Consider the following 23,220-nt stretch of genomic DNA (forward strand, 5'->3'; position numbering starts at 1 on the left):
AAAAAAAAAAAAAAAAAAAAAAAAAAAAAAAAAAAAAAAAAAAAAAAAAAAAAAGATGGAACCAAAAAAATATTGGATGCACAACAATTAAGATTGCATTCTAAGTCCATGGAACACTAAGGAAGAAGTTGGCTAAAACTTTACCTTTCATGAGCTAGTCCCTTAACAAAGTAGTCAATAGAAAAGCTATTACAAAAACCATAAGACATTAGCTTAGCATCACTTCAATTGCCTTATACAGCCCGAGTAAAAATAGGACTAGGCAACGTAAATGTAGACCACTGAATGAAAAGGAATATCAAGATCACAATTAGGGCTTGAAGTGGATAACTAGGTAGTCATAAATATGATCTATAAGACTGATCATTGAGGTTTCCAGGCTTCACTAGTGTGAATAAAGCTGAAGAATATACAAAGAAAATTTAGACAAAAGAACTAGTACCTGTATTGTGGGTCAATATCGCCTGCACTAGCATTTAAGCCTTTCACGGAGAGAGCAAACGCCACCAGCAAGACAAACCAATGGCACTCCCTCATCTGTTAGGAAATTTCTCAGAGATTAGAGACGTCCAAGTGACTCAAATATTAAGCTCAGACAATTATGAAGAACAATTAATATCATGGGCATCGATTCTTGTAAGCTCCAGCCACTTCCGCATCAGTGCGTTAGAAAGCCAGAGCCGTGTAAGACCCGAAGCTTATTCGTGCGTCAATGAAACGGAAAAGGAAGATGACAAATAATGAAACGAACAGAGGAAAAGGGATTAAAGAATAAAGATAACTAAGAACACAGAGAAATGGGCCGAGTCTTGAAGATTGTTCATTCCTAAGATAGGGAAATTGAACGTCCTACACCTAAGTCTTCGATTCGAAATCAAAACGACCCATGATAATGGAATCCAACACATCAATTAGCCAATCGCTAAACGAGTTCAAGGTGGATCAGTGTAAGAATCAGGTCGTAAAATGGCAGACTGGATCATTATAAGGTTGAATCGGATTTGAAAGAATCAGAAATTACAGAGGATGAGGAAAAAGGCAAGAGGAGGAGAGAATTGAGTTGTTTTACCTTTTGGGCAGTGGATAGGGAAAATCAGTGAAGCTCCGACAATGGCGAAAAGAGCCGGGAAACAATTATTTAGGAAGAAAGGCAAAGACCTAGACCGAACATTGGGGGAATACGAATACGGTCTCTTCCGATCCATTTCTCTACCGATTTTGTTTATTACTATTTTTTATTAAAAATAAAATAATTGTTTGAATTTTATGAACAAATATGAGAAAAAAAAAATTGATGATACGATTAAATAGATTCCTAAACATAAAATTTTAAAATTTGTCAAATAAATTCTGATTGGTGGAAGATGATGGTGAGAAGGAAGATACCCCATCCGGAACGATGGACCAAAGAAGCAACGCCCGACTGCCGGCGCGGCAGACTAAGCCCAGAAACAAACAGGACCAGGAGGGCTCGTGTGTGCAAATATCCCAAGTTTGGGCCCTTAAGTGAAATTTCGCAAGTTTTGGGGAGTAAAATGTTATATATATATAAAATAAAAATTATTTGCCCTTCTTAGGGAGTTAAAAAAATCATAAAATTAAATCACCAATACATCAACCCCATTATGGATCTTTTAATATTTAACTTAAACCACGACATTTTTCATTTAATAACTAACATAATAATAATAATAATAACCAATTACCCCAAGTCCCATTTTTTTACCCAACCAAACTAATTTAATCATTATCTTAAAAAATTAATTAAATTTTAAAAGATTTATAACACGAGCCTAAATAGAAATTTCAATTAATCATATTAGGTTTGGCCGAAGATTTAAACCTACATTTTTAAACGAACTTAACTAACCTATGTTTGAGCTTGGTAGGTTATCCCATTCATATAGCTCGGGTTGACCACGTGCACCTATAAATTACATTTTGTCTCAATAAAAACATGCATTATTAGCATGTTCATTTCTTTCCTCTCTTATTTTTTCACACTTTAACCAAACCCTTTCGACCATTCCTACTTTTCACCTAATATAAAGTTAAAGCCTTCTTGTGTCTAGGGGCTTCATTGCAATATTTCTAACTTTTTTTCTTTTCCCTCATGGTCCTTCAATTTATCATCACTTTCAATTTTCACCCAACTTTTTAATAATTTAACATTTCATGACACCGTCTATGAATTTTGAGGTTCGAGCATCAAATTTGATGACCCTATTTTTTTTATTTTAATTCAAAATAGAAAAATTAGGTCTTAGCCTACCTAGTCATTCTCGTAGATTTGAGCGTTGCAGTATGACAATAAGATAGACTTAATCTTTATCCAAATATTTCCACATTATAGAAAGACCTGAGTAAATGAGATGTGTATATATAAACGTCAATTGAGCAAATTAATAAACCAGGCATGTCTCGCATTTAATTTTTAACTTAAAATAAATTTGACAAGCAAAAAAACACTGTATATATTTTCAATTTGATAGTGTTTTTAACAAAATCATTTTTACCATTAATTGTATTTCCACATTTATGGGTTTTTCTTGGATCGAAGATAAAAATGAAACAAAATTGATCCACCATTTCATTAATAAATAAATTCTTCGTTTGTTTTAATAATAATATTATTATTTCAAAAATTATAATAATTTTTTGTCCTTTTATCATACGGATTTGGAACAAACTAATAATCTAATCGGGAGACTTTGAACTACACCCGCGAACATACGAATTGTTATCGAGTTAGGTTAAACATTCCTACCGCATAACATCAAATATTTTAAAATTTTATAATAATCTTGCAAGTAAGATAGAATGGAGTTGGATCGTAACTTTAACTAACCCAAGTTGGAAAAATATATACATAAAAAGTTTTGGAAAAGGGACACAAGAAAAAAGAAAATCCCGGGATGAGGGGCGAGGAGTGGTACATTGGTACGGTGGGTGTTTCCGAAGTTTGTTTGTTCACCGAGAAAGTGTGTGGTCAATTCATTTTTCTGGTGAGGCGCCGACCGCATGCCTCTTTCCCAAACACATTTTTGATTCCACCAACGATCGTTTTCAGATCCATTCAACAAAATAATCCGATTTCAGTGTCAATTTCAAAATGAATCCTCAAAAATCACAAACAAAAAACTTCAAATCTCTGTTCATCTTCCCGGATCCCAAAAGATCACGGAAGGCTGTTTCCTATTTACATCACAAACTAACACCATCCATCATCCATCATCCATCCATGTCTACAAAACAGATTCAAGAAAAAGAAAGAAAATCGGGATTTCCGACGGCCTTCCCTACAGGAATCCGCCGGAGAGAGACGAGAGAATACTCTGGAGGTCGCGTGACTCCTGGTCGCCGATTCGGATGGCCTCTAGGACCCGCTCGAACACCAGCACGTGGCAGGGTATTCGAAGGACGCCTTTCTGTTCGTAACCGTATTCCTGGGCGGATTTCTCTAGTAGAGTAACGAAAACCGGGTGGTTCAGTAGCTCCGCGCTCACGGAGAACCGCTCCATCTCGTCGCCGACGTACACTGGGACGTGACCCTGGGGGACCGGGACGGCGCCTTCGGATCTGGAGCGGCGGAATTTGTTAGCGGCGGCGGCACGGAAGGAGTGGGCGCGGCCGGGGCGGCGGGCGGCGGCGGCGGAATGGGAGTGGAGAAGGCAGTAGTGGGACTGGGAGGAGTCGGCGACGCGGGAGAGACGGCGGATGAGCTGCTTCATAACGGAGTGGGAAACAAGAATGTTGCAGAGGAGAGAGAGAGAGAGAGAAGGGAGTGGGAGATTTGGGGTTTGGGAAAGAGATGGAATGAGTGTTTGTATATAAAGTGGAAGAGGAGAAATTAATTAATTAATTAATTTTAAAAAATGTAAAGGAATTGATTATGAAATTGAAATGAAAGGGAAGGTTGAGAGGTACAGGTAGCAACGTACTTTCCAGTTTACTTTCTCAAAATATAATAAAAAAAAAATAGAAAAACTCAAATAAAAAGGATCAAATATTTTTTTTATATTCTAATCTCTATCAAAATTAACATTTTTTTAATTTAAAAAAAAAAAAAAGGCGAAAATCACGAAAATCAAAATGGACAAAAACTTTGTTAAAATAAAAAAATAAAAACGACAAGAAGTGGAAGCACGCAGACCAACAAGGAAATTATTTAATTAATTATTTTAATGTGGGGAATTATAGTTATTTCCGTAGCGCATTTCAGTACAGCTCCGTGATCTCATTTTCTCCACCACCTTCCTTGACCCACGCGTGATATCGACGCTCCAAAGTCGACATGTAGTCGCGAGTTTCAGCCCAAGTTTCCGGATGTAGGTCGCGACATGTCGGCAAGGGATAAAAATACAAAATAGTTTCTATTTTTAAGTAACTTAATAACATAATTGTGTGCGCGCTCTTTAAAACTTATTCGTATGTTCTAGAAAGAAATTGAAAAAAAGGAAAAGAAAATAGAGGACAGGTGGCAGGATGAGAGTGGTGGTGGGGTTGTTGATTAATAATATCCGCCACACTATGTGGAGAGTTGATTAGAGGATAAGCATTGGAAATAAATTAGTATGATTCAACCGTGGTACGATAGGACCAATAATTTCAAACCACTTACAACGTCTATTTAATTTTTAAACCTACCTCTTTTTTTTTTCTTTTTTTATATATATATATATATATATATCTCCATTATATTTATGTATTAACGCTTGAAAATATTTTAAAATTTATTTTTGGAATATAAAAGATATTTTAAAGAAAAATTATTAAAAGAAAATGAAGAAAGGGATTGGGAGGTCCTATCCGTGATGCCGTACGGTCAAAAGGTACAAGGAGAAAAGTACAAGGAAACGGTGAGGCCCCACTCAAAGCTCTTTCTTTTTTATTTTTGTACGCAGCCTCCCTTTTCTCCTGTTTGGTAACACTCTTTACATATTCCATTTAAGGGCATCACCTATGATTTCAATTTATTTTCATTTCAACTTTTAGTCAACCCTTTCTTCTCCTCTTTCAATTTCCACCTCCTCTCTCTTTTAATGTAGTCTAACTTATTGAGTTGGAGTCTCGTAGGCCTTAGTCGTTACACAAGACCCACCATAGAGGTATGTAGTCTACTCCAACTCAACTCGACACATACTTCAATCTAAGCATCAAAGCGCGTTAGACACTGTATAACATCAACATGAGTATCTATCCGAATGCAACGTCTCGAGATCAAATTCTATCTCAAAATCAAATTCAAATTTGGAATTAGGGTTAAAGGAATGTTTAAACTGATAGAAGGAGAGAAGAAAGGTGGGGTTAAACGGCCTTATGAGAAATCAAAAGCCAAAATAGAAATATAACCAAAATCATGATCTTGTATTGTTTAATGCCCACCACCAACCTCCGCCCAACTATTATGCTCTCCATCTATCCCTCCACTTTCCTCCTTTCATTTCTCTCATTTTCCCCCCCAATCACATCATTCCTTTCCACTCAATTTTAAATCAAAAATAAATAAATAAATAAATCAAGGGATTTTTTTTATTTTTTTTTAACGAGTATTAAGATCTTGGATTAACATTAATATTGTAATCATTAACACTAATCATTATGTGTTGCTTGCTTAAAAAGTTTTATCTTATCTATCCGTAAAGCTTTTGTTTAGTAATTAAAAAATTAAATACCATGTGCTAAGTGGAATGACGCCAATGTTCCAATTACAATCCTCTAATAAGAATAATCATATTAAGATTTTGTATTTGATATGCAATACTACTTGACATTCTCTTACATCTGATGCTTCAGAATTTATATATTTTATTAATATTAAATGAATGTTGGGTTATATAAAAAAGAATATTAAGTATGAGTTGAGGGGGATTTTGATGCGCAGCTTTACGCCTTTAATGAATCGGATTGTGGGGATTTTTTTTTTGGGCAATATTATTATTATATATATATATGAAGTTATTTGAATTTAATTGTTTATTTATTTAAATAAGTTGTATTTTGAAGGGTACGGTGGATGAGTTAAAAAGGAAGGAAAATACAAGGAAACTTCAGGGACCGGACAAAACTAGACGATGAGGACATAAAACATTTTTTTAAATATTATTTCGACCTGTAAATGATATTTACACAAATTAGAATCAAATGGAACGGAACTTTTCTTATAGATATGTGAAAACTTGTTTTGAAAACGGTCAAACTGACAACAATATATAATAAAGATGTTAGGTCTCAGATGTATTGTGAGATATTGTGAGACAGAAGAAAAGCAAAATATTTTTTTATAAATATTTAATTTAGGTTTAAATTTTAAAACAGGACTAAATTGGTCATCATTTATGGGACCAATGTAGACATTTTGAAGTGATAATAGTCCAAATTTAATCAATTTTGTTTATACTAATTAATTTTTGGTCGGTTAAATGGTCCAATAATTAATATTAAAATATTAATTTCACATTCGTGCATAGAAGTAAACGGTTGTGATTAATTTTGGTCGGGGATATATATATTTTTTAATTAACTCTAAATTCCAAGTAATTCTCAAAATTTCAAATCTTTTTATTATTTTAATTCTATTTTAAGGACCCAATTTTGAAGGGAAGGAAACTGACTATTTTTTTTTACCAATTCTTTGAAAATGAAATGTTTCCACAGTTTTTAATTATTTTATTAAAATTATTAAGGTTGATAAAAAAAATAAAAAAAAAAATTTAAAGTTATTTTAAAAGTAAAAGTTTAAAAGATTTATTTATTTATTTTGTTTTTTGAAAATTTAAAGTTATTTATTAAAATTTGAAAGTAGGATATATTTGGTACAAGGATATATTTATAAATGTGAGAGTAGTCAAGTCTAACCGAGCCGTCTGGGAAGCTGAGCCATTAATTTCACCCTTAGCTACGTGGCATTGCTCACTGGCTATCCCCACCCCTAATTTCTATCTATTATTGTTTTTTATTTTTTATGGCTCTTCTCTTCTGCTGACTTGCATACATTTATTGTTTTTTTTCTTCCACAACCAATATTTTAGAATAAATAAATAAATAAATAAATAATTTAATATTCAACAACTCCCACTCTACTCGACCATAGCCAATTAAAGAGTTCATGTTTGGACGATCAACGTGGCTCGTCCTATCGAATAGAGTTCAGTACTAGTCTCGAGAAAATAAGATGAAGAGACTAAATCGACCTGTCAAATATTTATTCCATATGTGCATGTTTGCACAGATTTAGAGTCAAATCCAGCGTGTTGTTTAAATTTTTACTCTGTGTATGTACATACGGGAGATTTAGAATCAAATCGAATGTGACGTTGCGAAAGGTTTTGAAAAAGAAGGAAGAAAAAAAGTAACGAGAATGGTCTGTGTGGGGGAAAATTGTGACAACAAAGCTGAAATATGAACCTGAATTGACTAATAAAGTTGTTGGCCATTGATTGTGTATTTAATGTAGGCGAAGAAATTTGTGCTCCAATTATGTTGGTCTTTAAAATAGCCCACTTGGACACTTAAATGTTGTATTTAGAGTGTGAAATGGGAGAAAATTTAATGACATCAAAAGAAGAAACCATAGAAATTGAGTTTTATTTTCAATAAAAGGGGCTGTGCTTTGCATTATTTCAACCATTTTTGCAAATAGGTTTTAAAACAAGTCAAAATGTCTATTAGCGGTGGACGTAGGTTGTTATAAATAGTAATACCATGTGGTGTGTCAACGATGACGCTTGGGCCACCTAAGGGGCGGATTGCGAGATCCCACGTCGGTTGAAAAGAGAAATGAAACGGTTGTGAGACTAACAACAATACGTAACGGGCCAAAGTGGATGGTATCAAAGCTAGTCATCGAGCGATTCGAGGCACTAGTCGAAATAGGGCTAGACCGGACAATATATAAAATGAGTTTGGTCATTGGGTCGAGATGAATGGCTTGAATATGACTCCTCGTTCTCTTATTTGTCTGACTACGTGTTGAAATGCTTTGTTTTGACTCTAACTATCACCGCATATGATATAGTTACGTTTTAATTATTTAAAAATGTTAAAAATGCATTTTTAATTAATTGAAGGAAAGTATTTTATTATTACCCGTTGTTGTTGTTGGGCCAAAAGCAAACAAGGGTTGGGCCCATCATGTTTGGTTTGAGACAGAAAGTGGGCGGGCTTTTTAAATCAACACACACCGTACGATTTTAGAAATTAAATTTAAAATTTTGTAATTAAATAATAATAATAATATTATTTCTTTCAGTCTTGTTTATACCGTTATAAAATCTCTAACATTTTAGAGATTCATATATTATGGCAAAATAAAGTAAAATAAAATCAAGCATAAATAATAATAATAATAATAATAATAATAATAATAAAAGGTTTAAACGAAATTTGAAAATTTGAAATAAAAGAATAATCGGTCGGGGGCTCTGTTTCTGCTGTCTTCCAAAGGGAGCGTCTCCTTTCTTCTTCTTCTTCTTCTTCTTCAATTTCTATTTCTCTCAACACGAACTCGGACCGAATTTGTTTAGTTCGAATTCATTTGATTTGGGGTTTTGTACATTAGGGTTGGATTTCAATGCCTATGGCGACCGCACCCTTGAGCAAGATCGAGCGAGCCCACCAGATGTATCGCGAGGGGGTCTATCTCGAAGCCCTTAGGTTTTACACTGAAGCGCTTGCCATGGCCACGACCTTGCCCCAGAGGATTTCGCTTCATAGTAATAGGGCTGCTTGTCACTTGAAACTTCATGATTTTAAGAAGGTATATCTATCTCTATCCAATAACAGCCTGCTGTTTTATTTAGGGATTTGTGTCCATTTGATGATTCCCGATGGACAATTTCTGTTGCTGTTAGTACGATATTGAATTCTTATTTCGAAACTGTAGTGTTTAGACATGATTAAATTGAATATTGAGCTTCAAATCATGGCAATCAAACCCCTCGATGCCTGATTTCCATTTTAGGCAGCAGAAGAATGCACTTGGGTTCTTGAACTCGATCACAATCACACTGGAGCGTTAATGCTCCGTGCCCAGACTCTTGTCACACTCGAGGAATATCATTCTGCTCTTTTTGATGTCAACAGACTTGTAGAACTGAACCCATCATCAGAAGTTTATCAGAATCTTCAAACTCGTCTCAAGACGCAATTGGTATGCCCTTACTACTTTTTCTTATCATGCTGTTTGTTATGTCATCTTTTTCATTTTGATCTTGTTAATTTATAATGTCTATGGTGAACAAGTTGTATTAGAATTCATTTTGTTTGTATGACTGCAAGCCTGCAAGATGCTGTTGTCATTGATTTCTGGGTTTTTGTTTTGTTTTTTGAAAGTGAAAGAAATGGTTGAATCTTGTTCTATCTTCAACTCATGGTTCTTGCTTGATTTTGTTTAATGTGTACTATTATGCTTTCGGCCATTGGTGAATTATCTGTTTTTTGCTTAAGCCACTTGCTCCAATACTCGAATCAGAAGTAGAGATAGCGCTAGAGATAGCTTTTGTTTAATACATACTATCATGCTTGCGGCCATTGGTAAGTGATCTTTTTTTCTGCTCAAGTCACTTGCTCCAATACTCGAATCAGAAGTGGAGCTAGAGGAGGACGAAGACGACTATGATGTTCAGTTCAATGCATATGCAGCCAATGAGGGAAAAGAAAATGTTGTAGCTCCATGTATTGAGCAAGTACAGAAACCTAAGCTCAATAGCAATTTGACAAACAATACCGTTATCCAGGCAGCTCAGGGCAACGGCGGAGTATCTAAAGAAGGTGGCAATCAGAAAGCTGAGGTCAAAATGATTAGTAAAAGTGAAGTTGTTGCCCTTCAAACACAGGGCAAGAAGGGCACAACTGACCTAGATCCTAAGGGCTGGCAAACAATCCCAAAACCAAAAGGACATTCAACTTTGGATTATGCACGTTGGGATAGAGTTGAGGATGATTCTAGTGAAGATGATGATGATGATGAAGAAGAAGAGTCTGGGCCTCAATTTCGTTTTCGTCTTAGAACAGTTGGCGCTAAATCCGTGAAATGAGCTGAAGATGCATCATACAATCAAATGTCTTGCTGTCTTGATAGAAATATGACACAATGAGCAACTCTGACCACTGTGGATTTGGAAATTCACATGTGTAAGATCAGTATTGTTGAGACCTTCATACCTGTTTAACATGTATTTGGTTACCAGAAAAATTAGCACTGCGGATCTGATCGACGAGCAAGCTCTGCACGTAAGATTTAAACAGATTGGTTCGAATAACGTGTGCTGCAAAACATCAATGTCTAAGTGGTTATCAGAAATGGACAATCCTGTAGGATTGATGTCTTGGACATGGATGATATTTCTGGTATCTGCTGTTCAATGCATGTTTCTGTTTCCTGAGAAAATGTGGTACATATGTTATCAGCAGCACATAGGCTTCAAATTTCATGATATTTGGAAGAACAAATACTTGAGTGATGATAACTGAATGAATCATTCATTCACTGCTCCTTGGTGTACCTCTATCTCTGTTGTTTACTTGCATTCCTTTGTTTCTTTGTCTGTGTCTTGTTTTCTTTTGTGTTTGGCTAGCTTCATGAACAACACCGTCAGTCTCACAGTTGTAAAACGCGTCTACTAGAGAGAGGTTTCCACACCCTTATAAGGAATGTTTCGTGTTCCCCTTTCCACACTCTTATATCGGCTAACCGTTGGCTTGAGTTGTTACAATTTTTGGAGACAAAAACTAAGAACATCAATAAGATGGTGCTATGAATTGCTTGAAGAGATGGTGCTATGAATTGGTTGAAGAGATGGATGGTTTTGGGAATAGGCTAAGGTTGCTTCTAAGCAATGAAAAGAATTCTCTGGCTTGAAATCTTAATATAATTTATTAGGCGTTTTAAGTTATTTTATTTATATTTACATACATTAATTATACACGGATATTTTATATAATTTAATTAATATAAATTATAAGAATTTTAATAATTAATTTTTAAAAGATGTAATTACAAATATAACCAATTATAAAATAAAAATTTAAATTACAAGAGTATATTCTTAACTTTATTAAATTTATATAAATTGATAAGAGTGAACAATTTTTAAAATAGAGAAACCAAATATTATTAGTTAATTTATTATTGTTATTATTATTTTGGGAGGTTCGTCCCATCGTACGAAAGCAGCGTGAGAATGGAAAAGGCCGAAGTTTCCATAAAAATTCTGAGCTTAGTTCACTGTCGAGTGCTTTCTGTTCTATCTTCCTCATAAACCCTAATCAACCATTGCCAAGTTCTTATTATTCTTCTGGGCATTTTCACCTGCCCTCATTATTTTTGCCCTTAATTTATCTCCTCGTAGTGCAGCAATTGCCCGAGTCCTTGCAATTCCTGGCCAATTTCTTTCCTTCTCTTCGTCCAGTTTTTAAAGGTAATTTCAATCGCATCATTACCCTACTTGTCTAAGTTTGAATACTTGATTGTCAATCTCGTATGTGTACGAGCTGTTCTTTTGTTTGCGCAATTTTTGTTCCTTTGAATCTGAATTTTAGTTTGGGAAATACTCGCTGCCTTCTGTTATGATTGTTGCATTAAAAAGGTTATGTTATTATTGGTTCTCTTGCTTGGGATATTGGGTCTTTTCTGGAATGCACTTGCCCTTGCTTTAGCTTTTGATACAGAATTGAATGGAAAGTTTTGTTCGAACTGAGGGGAGGGGGGAATGAAATGTTTAGGGTCTTTCCTTTTATTTTTCTCGTTATGTAATGTTCAGAGGAGCCTGACGGTTTTAATTTTCTTGTGGAGTTTGGGGTGTTGGGCATTTGATGAGCACTGTAGTTCTCGTTTATTAGCTTTTCATGGAGATGCACTATCCTTTGAAACTTTTCTTAGAGAGAATTTTTGTATCTTTTCAGTGTCAAAGCTCCCAGTTTCTCCACCTGAAACTAGTAGTTAAAAATGATCGGAGTTGTGGCTGCTTACTCTATACTATTTGGTATTGCTAATTCACAAGAAAGTTTATCATCATCATTTGTTTGAATTTTAAATATTTTATTTTGGTTTCAAATATGTCTTGTGGATTTAGGTTGTAATTTGTAAGTTACTGGATTTGGTGTATCTAACTCGGTTTCCTGAATCAACTATTATTTTCCATGAACCTTCTGTAACAGATATGCACATGGAGAATTTATCGTCTACTGAGCCATCGCATCAGGCAATTTATGAAAATAGTGATTCAAAGCAATCACAGGATGGGTTGGAGGATGGCTCTCGATGGTATTTTTCTAGGAAGGAATTAGAAGAGTATTCACCTTCTAGACAAGATGGGATTGACTTGAAAAAGGAGACATATTTACGGAAATCATATTGTACATTTCTCCAAGATTTGGGAATGAGACTTAAAGTGTGAGTATTCTAAAGATCTGTAAATGTGTTATTGCCTGTAGACTTATGCCTTCTATTCTGTTTCTCCAGTGAAAGGCATTCAATTTTTTCCCTTTTAACTGTCATTTCACTTTCTTTAGAGCCTTCAAGAAACTCGGTCCATTCACTCCCTGATTTGATTTATTTCTAAGTGTTAAAGAGAGAGAGAGAGAGTAAATACACTCTAGAGCTTTTTCTATAGTCCAGTTCCTTTTGCTATTGTCTTATTTAGATCTAGCCAAATATGTAAATGCATTTATTATATCAACAAATAAATTTTATTGAATTGCTTCAAGCAGCTTCCTCTCTTTCTCCATTCTTTTGTGTGTGTGGCTCTCTCTCCACCTTCTCCCTGATAAGCTTGGCTCTTTTCAACATATTTCTTCCATTTATTTGTCTTTTATTTTTGGGGCCACAAAGGGTGTGTTTTGCGATGCAAAAATTTTCTCATGGATGAATATTTGGTTATCTTTGGCTACCGCAAGTTTTTTCACCTATGGAAATTTGAATGGATGATACTTGCTATATATATATGGACAAGAAACAAACTTTTCATTGATTTGTAAATATAAAAAATATTGAGTACAAACTCTCATGGAAAGTTTTAAAAAAGCATATGAATCAAAAGAAAAATGCCAAGGGGTGAAAATAAATTCTCCCCAATTCATTCAAATATCATAATGAAAATAATTTGAAATAAAGAAGAAAGGATCCAACAATAAAAAGCTCTAATGTTCATGTGGTCTAACCCTTTTTGCCATACTAAATGTTTTTCTGAAGGTCCATTGGTTTCTTTAACCAAATTTCAGGATTGACGGTATTGACAATGTTAACCCAAATTTAAGGGAGATATTACTACCAGTTTGCTTTTCTTTGTCTCTAGCTACGATCTACTATTCTATTATCTCAAATTATTATTCAATCCATTGTGATCTTTGTATCTATTATGCAGTTAATTATTTAAGCTATTATGCAGTCCATTGTGATGTTTTGTATTTATTATGCAGCCCCCAGGTAACCATCGCTACAGCAATAATTTTTTGCCATAGGTTCTTCCTTCGGCAGTCTCATGCAAAGAATGACCGAAGGGTAAGTTCATTCTTCCAGTTTTTGTTGAGAAATATTTATTTTGTGTGCACAAGACAAAGAGAATTGTTCTCTCAAGGTGGAGAAATGATATATTTTTGTTTTACTAGCATGTTTCCATCAACTCTTTTTGGAAAACTTCAGATGCTGAAGGGCAAAAAAAAAAAAAAAAAAAAAACTTTTAAAGCTGCATTGTGAATTCGATCATGATATGTTGTAGTCTTTGAGCATTATGGAGCTTTATGGATTGCAAGTTCAATTTTGATCATAGAAGCTTTTTCCTGATAAGTTGAAGACTTTATTATGAGAGCCCGTGGATGACTGATGTGGAAATTTGATGTCCATGGACCATGGGCATCTATTGTTCTGTTGCTCACGTAGGAATCCCAAACCTCTTCTATGATGGAATTTCTCATCGATATATAAATTGTGCAATCTCAAATTTTTTCTGACTTATAGGGAATGACGATACATAGTTAGACTTTTGGCTTTCCTAGGGTCCAGAGTTTGAGCATTTGCAGGATGATGTAGCTAGTCAATTTGGATCTTCTGTGTCAATAGAGGTCATTGACTTTGACAAATTTTTTTTAAGTCTTTTGAGCCTTGATATAGAAATAGGAAGAGGTTTAGGGATTGGTGCACGTTAACATTCTACTCAACTCATTTGAGAAGTTGCTCTTTTTTTTTATTACTGAGTTGTTCCCGGGTATCCTAAAAGAAAATGTTTTTATACATCCCTTTCTTACACTGGTGAGAGGCAGTTGCACAACAATTTGCTCATTTGTTGAACAGTGCAACGTAGAGATGCCTGCTTCTCGCTCAAAAGAACTGCTCACTAGCTCTCGTAAAGTCAGTAGTCAGCCTAATCAGGAGTGAAGCTACCTTGTTTACGCTGAAATCCGAGTTGAGTATCTAGAAAGTTAGTTTGTTTATTAGTTTTTTTTAAGGAACACCATCGTCTTGTTTCTACTTTTTCCAATTTCTCCTTTGGCTGTGCCATTCTCTTTTGTAGGTCCTTCCTTTTTACTTTCATTTGTCTTTATGGAAATTGGTTTCTTATCCAAAACGGAAAAAAAGTCACCTTATGGTCTTTATGGAAGCTGGTTTGTTCATATAACATACATCATTGCTTCAAAGGCCAAGTGAAATATTTTGGTTCAGTAGGGTGATAACCGTTAAATGGAGACTGTGTTTTGGAAGGAAAAAAAAATTGAGGGGAAAATACTAGAGGAGTCACCTTTAGGAACCCTGTTAATTTTTTTTCTGTTTTTGTACTTTAACTAAAAATCTTGTTATTGTAGCTTGATGCCAAGTTCTGCCAAATAGGGAATCTTTTTGTAATCCTTCTTCTGTACTCTCCGTTTGAAAATGAAATATTAGTTTCTTTTCAAACTACACAAACGCATAAACATCACTGCTTAGGTCCACCGAGGCACAACAACATCCTGTTTCTCAATTTTTCCTGCACTCTCATGGTTTGAGACCTTGTATCTAGTAGCTCACAAGCCACTTTGATTATCTTGGCTTCTTTTGCTTCATCAATTTCTTTGTTTCTTATGTCCCGAGTGGTAAGACTTGCATGGCCTTCTTCTTGCACTTAAGTTGGGTAGGCATTTTTCATCACGGTGATCATGAGTCCTCCCTCTTTGATTTAAATTCTGCGTTTTATAATCTCTGGACCATTTCAGTCTTTGATGTGCTTGAGCTACACATAATGTGTTGTTGCCACTTATTAGTTCCAGATCCATAGTATACATGTATGGCCTTGTTCATACACTTATGCTTAGTACGTTTTAGAGCTAAGGGTTTTGTTGTTCATATTCCTCCATCCATTTGGCCCAATTTCATAGAATACATTAGCTCATTAGGCTACCTCCACGTATTATGGAGCAACCAAATTTTGTTTGCATTTCCATTCGACCATTTCATTTCCCCCATCCATTGCAGCTGTATAACACCCTCAACTGCACAATCAGCCTTGTTGGCATTCAATTCCTTTCCTGTCCTACAATAATGGAACTTATAATTCTTCTCTGGTAACTTCAGCTTTCGGTGAATCAGCAAAGTAGCATGTCCTCAACCTCACAATTGTTATTTAATCATGTCTTAACTACCTCCTACATTCATTCCAAACGGTTTTCACATTTTTCTTGCACTGCTTTGACTTTGATCTCTTGTCACCCCTAGTCTCACATTTAACATGTAAAATGCGTGAGGTCAGGTTCCTAGTACATTGGAATGCATTATGGTCATTTTCATTTTTGAAAAATTTGTTGCATTTACAAGCCTTTTGTTGTGCTAAATAAAAGGCGTTGAAATGAAATCTGAAGCAGAGAAACCTGTCGCATAAGGTTTAGTTCATATTATGTATTGAGTAGATGATGTTATTTTAGTGCCTCAGTTTAGTTTAATTTTCTTGCAGACAATTGCGACAGTGTGTATGTTTCTCGCAGGAAAGGTTGAAGAAACCCCTCGCCCATTGAAGGATGTTATTATGGTTTCATACGAAATCATCAACAAAAAAGATCCTACTGCAGCCCAGAAAATCAGGCAAAAGGTATCAATTGGTTAGAGTGGGTCTATTTTCTGTTCATATTTCATGGTGGCTTGAAACCTGTACCCATGTGTTTTCATTTCTGACGTTGTTATTGCTAGTAGATCTTTTACTTTTGGCTTCAGCAACGTTGTAAAATTTTAATGAGCATTGTAATAGACTGATTTAAAAGAATTAGCATTGTGGTTTGAACACTTGGCAGCTAAAAATTTGGTCTATGGTAGGATTTAGTGAAAATAAGATTATGTTTGAAACACTAAAGAGCCATCACGGACTAATCTGGAGGTTGTTCAGTTTAACTCTGGACTAATGATTAATTTGTCTCCCTTGTTAGATGAAAATGAAAGCACGTATTTATTTAAACATATTCACATAATCTCCTGCAGGAGGTGTATGAACGGCAAAAAGAGTTAATTTTACTTGGGGAGAGGGTTGTTCTGGCAACTCTTGGTTTTGATCTTAATGTGCACCACCCCTACAAACCCCTTGTTGAGGCAATTAAAAAATTCAAAGTTGCTCAAAATGCCTTGGCTCAAGTAGCTTGGAATTTCGTCAATGATGGGTATGGGCTGTATGGCAGATTGCATGCCTTGGTTTTTGTTATTGCCTATAGATAGATGGCTTTTCTCCATTCTCTTTTCTTGAAATGGGGATGTGGTATGCAGATTGCGGACATCTCTTTGCTTGCAATTTAAGCCTCACCATATTGCGGCCGGTGCCGTTTTCCTTGCTGCCAAATTTCTCAAAGTTAAACTCCCATCAGATGGGGAAAAGGTGTGGTGGCAAGAGTTTGATGTCACCCCACGGCAACTGGAGGGTCAGTGTCAATGCATTTTCTTTGAATGTAGAAGAAGAGCACCGAAAACTGATGTTGCTCCTTGGACTTCATTTTATTGAAGTGCATGCTCAACAATTTTTCACCTTCTGTTTCCCACATCTTATGTTGTGAAAACCTACAGCTTAAGCCAGGAAAAAAGTTAACCTGTCTATTGATAAAAATGTTCACGCAGCAGTTATGCACTTGGAAAATTATCTGTATAACATGTTTAACTGTTCTCATTTTCCCTTTTGATAACTGGATGCGATTCTAACAGTGAACAGTTTTTTTCTGCAGAAGTCAGCAATCAAATGTTAGAACTTTATGAACAAAATCGACTGCCACCTTCTGGTGAAGCTGATGGAAACATTGGAAGTGGTCCCACTAATCTACCCACAACAAAAGCCCCTACTAACAGTGAGGAACAGGCTGTAACGGACAATCGTGCACTTGGTGTAGGTATTGCTACTTCAAGACTCGGAACCTCAAAAGCTGGTTCATCTAGGCCAGCATCTGAACACTCATTTGCAGGTGATCAGCCATCGAGAGCAATGCAGAATCATAGTGTTGAAAGTTCAAATGTAAATTTTAGAAGTCCTTCCAATCACAAAACGGGTAGTGAATCTAGGGTTCGACAGGAGATGGAGCCATCGGCTTTCCACGACAAGGGAAAGGCTCAAAACTCGACAAGGCTGATGTCAGAGGGATTGGATGAGCAAGACCGTAGTATTGGAAGTTCAAATGTAGATTTTGGAAACGATATGAAAATAAATGAAACGAGGGATGCAATGGAACTGAAAGACAAACATGTAATACGAAATATAGAGTTTAGAGAAGGTACATTTGGCAAACCTCAGGAAGCTATCAAGATTGACAAGGATAAAGTAAAGGCTGCGCTTGAGAAACGAAGGAAATCTCTTGGTAGTATGACCCAGAAAAAAGAATTGGTGGATGAGGATGACCTCATTGAAAGGGAGTTGGAAGCTGGGGTTGAAATGGCTGCTGGCAGTGAGAAAAACAAGCGAGAACAGAGGCAAAGTTGGAATAAGTCATCGAATGAACAGGAACCCGAGGATTCGTATCAAGATAAACATCGAGAGGATGATAGAGATGAGCATCCTCAACGAATGCGGCAACAACCATTGTATAATATAGATTCTAGCAACATGGAAGAAGGTGAGTTTGCAGATGCTAATGAAGTTGGTTATGGGTATCAGGAGTCCCCGAAATCGAACAACAGTCGGAAGAGAGGCAGGGAGCTCACAGGCTAGACTTTTGAAGAGAAAGCGAAGGCAAGGTGTGTCGTGTCGTGTTGGTGCAGGTGCTCAAACAGGAGTGACCACGAGAATCATATACCGGAGAATAAATGCTTGACAAGCTCACCAGAGTTTTATTCAGAATGTTTTAGGTATTAGTCTTTCCTAGAATCACTCATTGTCCAAGATTTGACGTAGCTGTTCACGTGAGAAATTCAGATTTAAAGGCTACGCTCTCCACGGGTCCTCTTAGAGCCTGATGTTTGTATGGCAGCTTCTGCTATGCTTTCCATGTAATTCACAACTTTAACAAAGCAACGATTTTGAATTACTCTATGGAGGAGGGTCTCTTTGACAACATCATAAGAAATGTGATGATTAATCGTTACATTTATAAATCGAGCTACTAATATTTGAAAAGCCAAATTTCAGCTTGGTCCTCGCATGATCCAACAAAAATACGTTTGAGTTTTATCGAGAAGTTTTCGTGAAATTAGCCCTAATTGAGGGAGTTGAGAACTAAAATGAAGCCGTTTTGCTTTCTTTAGGATGGGCGTGTTTTGGGCTGCAAGTCAATTTGAAGTTTGGAGGGAAAAGCTTACAAATTTGAAACTGGGAGCAAACAAAAATTCCCTTTTGAGGTTTCCTATACAACTTCAACCCTATCCTTTACCTACCCTCATTTCAAACAATGAATTTCAAAATCGGACCAAACCAATAACAAAAGGGAGCTCCAGATACTCTTCTTCTTGAAGATTTTTCGCGTTTGTTGAGCCCTAATTTTCCTCTTCGATCTGGATTTCTGTCTGTCTCCCTTTTGCTGCTTCATCCTCTACCTACCGCTACTCCGTCTGTGATTCTTAGAGTTCGAACGGAGAGATCGAGAATGTCGCAGAGTGATGGGCTAGATTTCCATCTGTCGGATGAGCTTCTGGCGGTGATTCCAACGGATCCATACGATCAGCTCGATCTTGCTCGTAAAATCACCTCCATGGCGATAGCATCTCGTGTTTCGAATCTTGAAGCTGAAGTGGTTAGGATGAAGCAGGAGCTTCAAGAGAAGGAAAGGGCCATCTTCGACCTGCAGGAGAAGTTGTCTCACCTCGAGCACGCGAACCAGGAAGCTGAGTCCAGGTTGCAGATTGCGCTTGATGATAATGTAAGTGGGTACAGTGTTTGTTACTGGAACTGCTTGGAAGATTTGTTTTTTGTATTGGCCAATCATGGAGAAATGGCGATGATTGTCGCTGTATCCCTGTTGTGTTGAGATATTTTTCGATTTGTTGAGCATCTCAATTTCCGCGAAGATGTATGGGTGATAGCTCGGTACTTCGCTTTTGGTTCGAAATTCGGGCAAGGCCAAAATATTCGGTATTTTCTTCTTAGCATCGGCACTTCAGAACATAGATTATCATCTAGCTCTGATTATTGTATGATGATCCGAATTTAAGATTTGGTGACATACCTGAGTTTAAGATTTGGTGACATACCCGAGTTGAGCGATAAAAGTTAATTAAGGAATAACATCGTTTGAATAGAGCGGTACGGAAATGTGGTTTGGGGTTCTAGATTCTTTAGTCTAATAGAATATTGGCATTGCTTTTGGTGAACTCTTGAGCTCAATTCTCTAGTTCCTCAATGAAGCATATTTGAAGTAATGTTGGTTTCACTACTTGTTATTTATTTTGTTTTTTTGTTTTTGTGTTTATAAAGACGAGGCTTTCCAAGGAACGGGATTTACTATCAATGACTTCCAAGAAACTTGGACGTGATTTGGCTAAGGTGAGATTGAGATCACTCTTATACAGAAAAAAGCTACTTTTATATCTCTGTTGCATTTAGCTTTGGTTGGCTACTAGTCTAACTTATAGCGAAAACTTCTTTATGGTGCAAACGGAAAGGAGATCTCTCATGTTTTGCTCATAGACCTTATAAGAGCTAGCATATGACCCCATTACGCCATTGATACCTCTAGACTTGAGCATCTGCCTGGCTTATAAATTCATCAACAATTCCTTGATTTCTTTGCCTCTTATCTCGTCTTTAAATCTTAAAATATTTCGTGCTTATCACTATGAGTTGGCTTCATGGGGGTTCGGTCAGGATTTTGGGAAGTCGGGTTAGGGTAATTAAAAAGTAAGATAGGCACTGTCTATTTCCTTAGATAGCCTGATAAGTTACACTTGGTTAGAATTCATATTTCTTGTCATAAGGCTGGTGTGTTTTCTATTGACAGCTGGAGACATTTAAGAGACAACTTATGCTATCATTGAGTGATGAATCCTCTGTAAGTTTCCTGGTCCATAAATGTTTCCAGTTATGTTCGGCTGATGTGATAATGCATAATTCTTCATGTATAATTTCTTCTGCGTTGTCTTCTTTTAACAGCAAACTGAAACTGTTGATATTGGGACATGTGATCAAGCAGTTCCTAAAGCATCATATACTGTCAAGGGTAATATAGAATTCCTTGTCCTTGTTTTCCTTAAATTTTGACATCTCAATAAACTATTATGTTCTTGGTGTTCAATTGACTTAACTCTCACCTGACTCCAGATGAAGTAACAGATGGGCCCGCCTCACATTCTTTCAGTGATTCTAATGATGCGAAAAACACAATAGATGGAGGTATTGTGGATTCTACCCTGTTCAATGCAAACTATAGATGATAAAGAATTGATAACAATTAGATTATAATCATCTATACTTTAAACAATGCGTTAATTGAAATCCTGGAGAATGTTGGCTGCCAGTTGATCTTCGAGGAATCCTCTTCAATTTATGGTGGATAAATTGTACACTCATGGCGATATTTCATCTTAAACAGGAAAACATATTGGACAAAGATATTCATCGCCATATATCACCCCAAGGCTCACTTCCGCTGCAACTCCAAAGATTATTTCAACAAGTGTATCCCCCAGAAGGTATTCCACCGTTGCTACCCCACAGATAACGTCTGGTTCAACTTCTCCAACAAAACCCTCATATGATGGACGGATTGCACTATCTCCATGGTATCCATCAAGCCAGCAGTCTTCAGCTGCAAGTTCTCCTCCTCGTTCTCGTCAACTGGCTGGTAAAGAAAGCTTTATTTTTTGTCTTGAAGTTTTCATCTCTTTCTGTGCCTTTTTTTTTATATTACGATTCTTGTAAACCCTTTGCACTTAAATGCTGAAGGTCGCCCTGCTCGAGTTGATGGCAAAGAATTTTTCCGCCAAGCCAGGTCTTTTTTCTTTTTTCTTTTTTCTTTTTTCTTTTTTAATTTAAATTTAAAAATTTAGAAGTAAAAAAGAACATGTTGTCTGATGAATCAGTAATTTATTCCAGGAGTCGTCTGTCGTACGAGCAGTTTAGTGCCTTTCTTTCTAACATAAAGGAACTCAATGCTCAAAAGCAGACCAGAGAGGTAAATCTATCAGTTTCTAACAGTTTGCTTAGAACTTTTACACGTTGGGACCTTTTTTGTTTACTAGTAGTAAATGGTTTCAACTGCCTTTGCTTCCAGGAAACTTTAAGAAAAGCAGAAGATATATTTGGGACGGATAACAAAGATCTTTTTGTGTCATTTCAAGGATTGCTTAACCGCAATGTTCACTAGGAGGCCCTCTCTGTTCTTGAGATTATTTACACCAAATAGGATCTTTCCTTTTAGAGTATTAGAGAGAAAATCCATGAAGTTTGTTCTGAACGGCTGCCTTTCTCCCTCTGAAGGCCTATGTATGCTGCATGCAGATTCACTATGTTTTTGTATAATATAAAACATCGAACCCTCTTGTAGTTGAAACTTCATTTTTCTGTAGAAATAATAGAGTTTGGTTTTTTAGCGAAGTGACAGAAGCAATAGATTTCAAAGGGGTTTCTTTCTTACCTCCATCAAGTGGTTTTGTTGTAGCATCTGAAGCTCTATGACAACTCTATTTGGGAAAAGTACTTAGTTTCAGTCTATGTTTCTCACTTTAGCCACACATTCGAAGGATTCAAAGGGGGCAGTGCTGTGCTGTGCTGTGCTGTGAAGGGTGCATTTAAAGGAGGGAAGTCAGTGTGATGTGATTGAAAGAAACTAACTTGTTTATGATGAAGGCCAGTGTTTCACTAATATTAATATGTGTGAAATATCAGCAGGGGCTTGCAGAGAGAAGCAACCCAGAAGCCTGATCATCATATGCTCCAAAATCAGCGTACGTTCACTTACAAGCTATCTCTCTCCATCACAGCGCCAACTTGTCTAGCGACGTACCAACTTGGGTGAGATTGATGTGAAATTCTGAATTATTAGATGGTGACTCAAGGGGTAAACCCTCAGGTAAAAGTGATGCTTCTTTCTACCAAGAAAAGAAATGGGAATCATTCTGTTTTTTGCTTTTCTTTTTGGGTTGAACTACTACTACTTTAGTCCATTGATCTAACCCCCTTGCAGTATGGTAACGTTTTGCTGTTTTCACATGCTAATAGTAGTCTTCTTAGTCTTCTTCTGTGACACTTTTTGTTTTTTTCAATTGGATGAAGAGAAATGATGAGGTAACATTTAGGTAAATTCACAACACCATTCTTCCTTGAAAACCACCCTCCAATTTCTCCCTGTGATATGACTTCCAAGAACTACATTCCTCAAAACCCATGGCCATTTGTACCAAAAACTCGAGAACCTAAATCCCGAGAAATAGTGAAGAACCCTCTTGGTTAAGGATATATGTCTCAAACATTAGGCTGTTAGCATATAGGAAGTATTTGAAAGTAGGGTTTAGGCATTGCATTGGCATTGAATGAAGGAATGAAGGAAGGAAGGAAGGAAGGAAGGAAGAATGGAAAAAGGTGTTGAGAAGCACCCGATACTCATAGGCTTTACAAATTCCTTCAAACGCACACAGCCAGATAGATGGAAACGATAAGAATTTGGTCAAAGGAATCTTCAGAAATTGGCTGTCACTAATTTTGATAAGATTGAGGTTCTCAATTTGTTCCTTCTCTTTCAGCATATATATAATATAATATATATGTATGTATATATAGACTTTTTTTTTTTTTTTTTTTTTTTTTTTTTTTTTTTTTTTTTTTTTTTTTTTTTTTTTTTTTTTTTTTTTTTTTTTTTTTT

General features: G+C 36.2%; 5 protein-coding genes across 9 annotated transcripts in view; 3 read left to right on the forward strand and 2 right to left on the reverse strand.

Annotated features, from left to right (window-relative positions):
- Window positions 1-1,210, reverse strand: part of LOC111469717 (post-GPI attachment to proteins factor 3) — a 4,388-nt gene extending 3,178 nt beyond the window's left edge. The window contains exons 1-2 of the mRNA XM_023115103.1: window positions 1,070-1,210; window positions 443-537 (exon numbers count right to left, since the gene is read on the reverse strand). Coding sequence (XP_022970871.1) covers window positions 443-537 — 95 coding nt within the window. The 5' untranslated portion in view covers window positions 1,070-1,210. The remainder of the gene's footprint in view (window positions 1-442; window positions 538-1,069) is intronic.
- A 1,917-nt stretch (window positions 1,211-3,127) lies between these two features.
- On the reverse strand, window positions 3,128-3,800 carry LOC111469701 (auxin-responsive protein SAUR71-like). Its single transcript, XM_023115078.1, has one exon. The coding sequence runs from the start codon at window positions 3,729-3,731 to the stop codon at window positions 3,300-3,302; it is 432 nt and encodes a 143-aa protein (XP_022970846.1). The 5' UTR covers window positions 3,732-3,800; the 3' UTR covers window positions 3,128-3,299.
- Window positions 3,801-8,419: 4,619 nt separating this feature from the next.
- On the forward strand, window positions 8,420-10,493 carry LOC111469922 (peptidyl-prolyl cis-trans isomerase FKBP4-like). Its single transcript, XM_023115392.1, has 3 exons — window positions 8,420-8,758; window positions 8,963-9,151; window positions 9,561-10,493. The coding sequence occupies exons 1-3, from the start codon at window positions 8,573-8,575 to the stop codon at window positions 10,035-10,037; spliced, it is 852 nt and encodes a 283-aa protein (XP_022971160.1). The 5' UTR covers window positions 8,420-8,572; the 3' UTR covers window positions 10,038-10,493.
- Window positions 10,494-11,111: 618 nt separating this feature from the next.
- On the forward strand, window positions 11,112-18,483 carry LOC111469683 (cyclin-T1-3-like). 5 transcript variants are annotated; one of them, XM_023115055.1, is made up of 9 exons: window positions 11,112-11,420; window positions 11,905-11,984; window positions 12,160-12,394; window positions 13,222-13,501; window positions 15,921-16,055; window positions 16,439-16,614; window positions 16,718-16,869; window positions 17,167-17,328; window positions 17,401-18,483. In XM_023115055.1, exons 2-9 carry the CDS (start codon window positions 11,948-11,950, stop codon window positions 18,138-18,140), a joined length of 1,917 nt encoding a protein of 638 aa, XP_022970823.1. In that variant the 5' UTR covers window positions 11,112-11,420; window positions 11,905-11,947; the 3' UTR covers window positions 18,141-18,483. The 5 variants fall into 5 exon arrangements, with proteins under 5 accessions (XP_022970823.1, XP_022970820.1, XP_022970821.1 ...); XM_023115052.1 differs by having other exon boundaries at window positions 17,167-18,483; XM_023115056.1 differs by having other exon boundaries at window positions 11,113-11,420; window positions 13,420-13,501; window positions 17,167-18,483.
- Window positions 18,484-18,605: 122 nt separating this feature from the next.
- Window positions 18,606-21,956, forward strand: LOC111469685 (uncharacterized protein At4g15545-like). Its single transcript, XM_023115058.1, has 9 exons — window positions 18,606-19,284; window positions 19,839-19,907; window positions 20,362-20,412; window positions 20,514-20,580; window positions 20,682-20,753; window positions 20,953-21,204; window positions 21,306-21,351; window positions 21,456-21,534; window positions 21,634-21,956. Exons 1-9 carry the CDS (start codon window positions 19,012-19,014, stop codon window positions 21,724-21,726), a joined length of 1,002 nt encoding a protein of 333 aa, XP_022970826.1. The 5' UTR covers window positions 18,606-19,011; the 3' UTR covers window positions 21,727-21,956.
- Window positions 21,957-23,220: the final 1,264 nt, after the last annotated feature.

The sequence above is a fragment of the Cucurbita maxima genome, unplaced genomic scaffold (assembly GCF_002738345.1).
Source record: "Cucurbita maxima cultivar Rimu unplaced genomic scaffold, Cmax_1.0 Cma_Scf00041, whole genome shotgun sequence".
Taxonomy (NCBI): domain Eukaryota; kingdom Viridiplantae; phylum Streptophyta; class Magnoliopsida; order Cucurbitales; family Cucurbitaceae; genus Cucurbita; species Cucurbita maxima.

What these genes read in the sequence shown, in the direction of transcription:
- LOC111469685 (XM_023115058.1), top strand. Translation starts at nt 19,012, where the DNA reads ATGTCGCAGAGTGATGGGCTAGATTTCCATCTGTCGGATGAGCTTCTG. An exon ending in TTGGACGTGATTTGGCTAAG is followed by an intron (nt 19,908 to 20,361) that starts GTGAGATTGAGA and finishes TTCTATTGACAG; the next exon opens with CTGGAGACATTTAAGAGACA. An exon ending in GAATTTTTCCGCCAAGCCAG is followed by an intron (nt 21,352 to 21,455) that starts GTCTTTTTTCTT and finishes AATTTATTCCAG; the next exon opens with GAGTCGTCTGTCGTACGAGC.
- LOC111469701 (XM_023115078.1), bottom strand. Translation starts at nt 3,731, where the DNA reads ATGAAGCAGCTCATCCGCCGTCTCTCCCGCGTCGCCGACTCCTCCCAG.
- LOC111469683 (XM_023115052.1), top strand. Translation starts at nt 11,948, where the DNA reads ATGATCGGAGTTGTGGCTGCTTACTCTATACTATTTG. An exon ending in TGGAATTTCGTCAATGATGG is followed by an intron (nt 16,615 to 16,717) that starts GTATGGGCTGTA and finishes TGTGGTATGCAG; the next exon opens with ATTGCGGACATCTCTTTGCT. An exon ending in CACCCCACGGCAACTGGAGG is followed by an intron (nt 16,870 to 17,166) that starts GTCAGTGTCAAT and finishes TTTTTTCTGCAG; the next exon opens with AAGTCAGCAATCAAATGTTA.
- LOC111469922 (XM_023115392.1), top strand. Translation starts at nt 8,573, where the DNA reads ATGCCTATGGCGACCGCACCCTTGAGCAAGATCGAGCGAGCCCACCAG. An exon ending in AACTTCATGATTTTAAGAAG is followed by an intron (nt 8,759 to 8,962) that starts GTATATCTATCT and finishes TTTCCATTTTAG; the next exon opens with GCAGCAGAAGAATGCACTTG. An exon ending in CTCGTCTCAAGACGCAATTG is followed by an intron (nt 9,152 to 9,560) that starts GTATGCCCTTAC and finishes TTTCTGCTCAAG; the next exon opens with TCACTTGCTCCAATACTCGA.